The sequence below is a fragment of the Dendroctonus ponderosae genome, unplaced genomic scaffold (assembly GCF_020466585.1).
Source record: "Dendroctonus ponderosae isolate FM_Combo_2020 unplaced genomic scaffold, Dpon_F_20191213v2 Dpon_F_20191213_9, whole genome shotgun sequence".
Taxonomy (NCBI): domain Eukaryota; kingdom Metazoa; phylum Arthropoda; class Insecta; order Coleoptera; family Curculionidae; genus Dendroctonus; species Dendroctonus ponderosae.
The window spans coordinates 7,280,343-7,283,300 of NW_026019116.1; the positions used below are offsets into that span (position 1 = coordinate 7,280,343).

The 2,958-nt window shown below is 39.1% G+C and overlaps 1 protein-coding gene across 5 annotated transcripts in view; it reads left to right on the forward strand.

The window, feature by feature from the left end:
• The window catches only part of LOC109539382 (ankyrin repeat domain-containing protein SOWAHB), a 57,832-nt gene that overhangs the window by 47,195 nt on the left and 7,679 nt on the right, over nt 1-2,958 (forward strand). Inside the window, exon 6 of one of the 5 annotated variants that reach the window (XM_048669683.1) lies at nt 1,102-1,104. The exons of the other annotated variants lie outside the window; for them this stretch is intronic. Within the exon in view, the coding sequence (XP_048525640.1) occupies nt 1,102-1,104 (3 nt within the window). The remainder of the gene's footprint in view (nt 1-1,101; nt 1,105-2,958) is intronic. 5 annotated transcript variants of the gene reach the window in all.

Below are 2,958 nucleotides of genomic sequence, written 5' to 3' on the forward strand. Positions count from 1 at the left end.
TCACTTTGTTACGACTGAATCGACTTTTCAATTCTCTATCCAACGATGCCAAAACGAATTCTGTGGCTCGAATGGTTCTTGAGAAACTTCGAATACAGGCCATTTAGTTATCTCTGAAATGATGTAAAAATGGGCGTTCTTGCTCATTTTGCTTCAGAGAAACATGCAAAACCGGACGGAAAACATGAAATTTTGCAATAATTTTGCGCCACCCTTGCACAAAGCGACGATCATTTTTCTCCCGCCCCTGAAGCAAGGAATAATTGCGATAAGTGCAGTATTTGCTTCATTGCCAACAAAAGTGTTGGGACGGTTTTCGGTGGTTTCAAAGAAAAACTTGGTTTCGAAATGGGGAAAAGTAGAAACAGGAAAGTTTCTCTTTCAAACCAAGCAAATTCTGCTTGATAAGCCCTGAAAGTTTCCGATTGCGCCATCGCCAAGAGTAACTTGAGGTAGATCTTCCATATACGCGATCCGATGAGTATGAAAATTATAGGAAAACTTGCAGCAATTTGCAAGTTGGGCGTACTTGAAACACCAAATAATCCGATTTCAAGCGTAGCAACTAAACACGAAGACTTAAGTAGTCAAAGTAGTCACATCGTTTGCGACTTGGCAATTGGTTACTTTGGGTCTCCAAGAGTAACGAACCAGTCACCTTTCCAACACCTTGAGTTTGCTCTCAATAAATAGAGGAGCTTAAAATTCCGTTCGAATTTTGAAATCAACAAATAACCGAGCAAGAAGCTTCCGTAACCGGCTGTCTCAACACGTCATAATACGTTAAAACGACTATCTAAATCCAATCTGAAATACCTCGGTTCGATAAGAGGAAACGAGACGCTTCTTTTTAAATGGCCCCACGGGCTCAAACTCGGGCAGGTGTGTTATTACCGCTTTACTATCATTACTAAAACTAAGGTTCTTTACATGTTTGATATCTTGATTATTTCCGAAATTATCGTATGCATGTAGAAGGTCGGGGCAAAGGCTGTTGGTGGACCGTTGGAGAAAGTTGCGTGTACATTTGCCAATCAAACAATTAATGTTTTTCCCATTTTTTCCATGTGCTCCTGCCTGCAAACTTGCCGATTTCTACAGTATGTAAGTATCATTTTACCAAGCAAGCAGTTGTACTGGGGTTGGAAGGGGCGAGGCCGTAAATTTAGAAGTAAAAGAGTAAAAGTGCAAATTATCCGTTGGCCTGTCCGCACGAAATTTCCGTCAATTTCCCCCGAAAACCCCCATTAACAAGTCAAATGCAACGCAATTTTCAGAGCAAAACTCGACCTGGCACCTCCAAGGTGTTAATTTCGGGTATCGATATCAACCAATCGCCGTTTATCGCTCTTATAGATCTTAAGGACCTGGGCTACAGGAAGTTATACATTTTGAACTGTCCCATTTTTTTAAATTGGTGTCTTTTATCGATGCGGTTATCGAAGACCAATTAGGCCAGCTTTTTGTTTGTGTTTTAATGGTGGTTCCGAGGATTTTTTTCCCGTTTTTTTTGGTTGGAAAGTGTGGGTTTTGACTATGCCAGGTGATTGAGGGCTTCAACAGTTTTTCAACAATCATTTCGGATATTGAAAATTCGCTCGTGGTTCAAACGCCACTAGGAGTTTGGAAGAATGCAACGAACGTGCAGTCGGGGCAAATGAGAAATCATATAGAGGCGAATAGTGTACCTTTTGTCTTAGGCGAAGGTAATTTAAACATCAGATAGAACGGGCGCTCGCCGCGGGGTGCGCTCCGGGCCCGAAATAAAAAAAAGGGAATCCAAAATATGTGGGCTTACGATGGCGATCGCCGCATAAGATAGCGCTTGTATCAGATAAGACCAACATGGGAACGGACGCGACATAAATACATAAATTCGGCCGGACGGCCGATGTAAATAATGTTTTGCAAATTGTCGCAAAGTACGCGACCTTCGGGGGGTTTATTGGTTTTGGGTTGCATGTGGTTGACCATTTCCGGCAACTTTTTACCGCCAACAACTTATTAAATATGTCCATAGAGTAAGTAAAATTATATTTTACTTTCTCTATGATGTCCACTATTTTGCACAAGGAGAGTCGAACGTCTGTTCAAACAATAGAGCCTTTTTCATCTAGATTAAATGGTGAACGCTTCCAGTTTACTGGAAAAGAAAGACCGTCTACAGCAGGGCTCGGAATTTTTTAAAATCTGAGATTCGAATATTCGTTTAGTGGTTTATTCGAATAGTAAAATTATTCAAATACTCGAATATCTAACGAATATTCGAGTATTTCTATTCGTATTCGTTAGATATTCGAGTGTTCGTTTTTCGTTCACCGTTTTCCAAGAAGAAAAATCGTTATCTCATATCATTTTCTCACAGAGACGTAATTTTAAATCCATTTGCAGGAGAGTAAATATGATTATTTTCATTTGCTTGTAAATATATGGGTATTTTTTACAAACTTCTTTTTGGGTATTTCGCCTCAAAAGTTTTTTGTTGTTTGGAAAGTTTTTCCAAATTATTAGCTGGCTTGCTCAAATAGTTAGGCACAGTTAAGGGGTGTAAATTATATTTTTTTACAAACTTCTTTTTGGGTAATTTGCCTCAAAGTTTTTGTCTTTAAAAAAGACAGAATTTCATGTCATCATCATCAAACCCAAAACAAATCAAACCGAAAAGTGCTTAAATTTCTCCAGAGCTGTTGTTCAGTAATTCGTCTCTAGTTTTCTTTAGGGCTGTTTTAATCTGCTTTTGGGTTTGCTTCGCCTTTGTTTATTTATAGTTTTCTTTTATCGCCCATTAGGTCAAGGAAATTTTTAGTCGTCCATGGTTGTTTTTTCTTCTGGCGTTTCTCCGTCTTACGTTACTTATTTGGGCTCTGTTGATTCTCATGTGCTTTAATTTATCGACATTTTTTAACTAAAGCTTGCTTTTTTTGCAAGAGCAAGACCGGGTTTCCTCGTCCCAGTTAA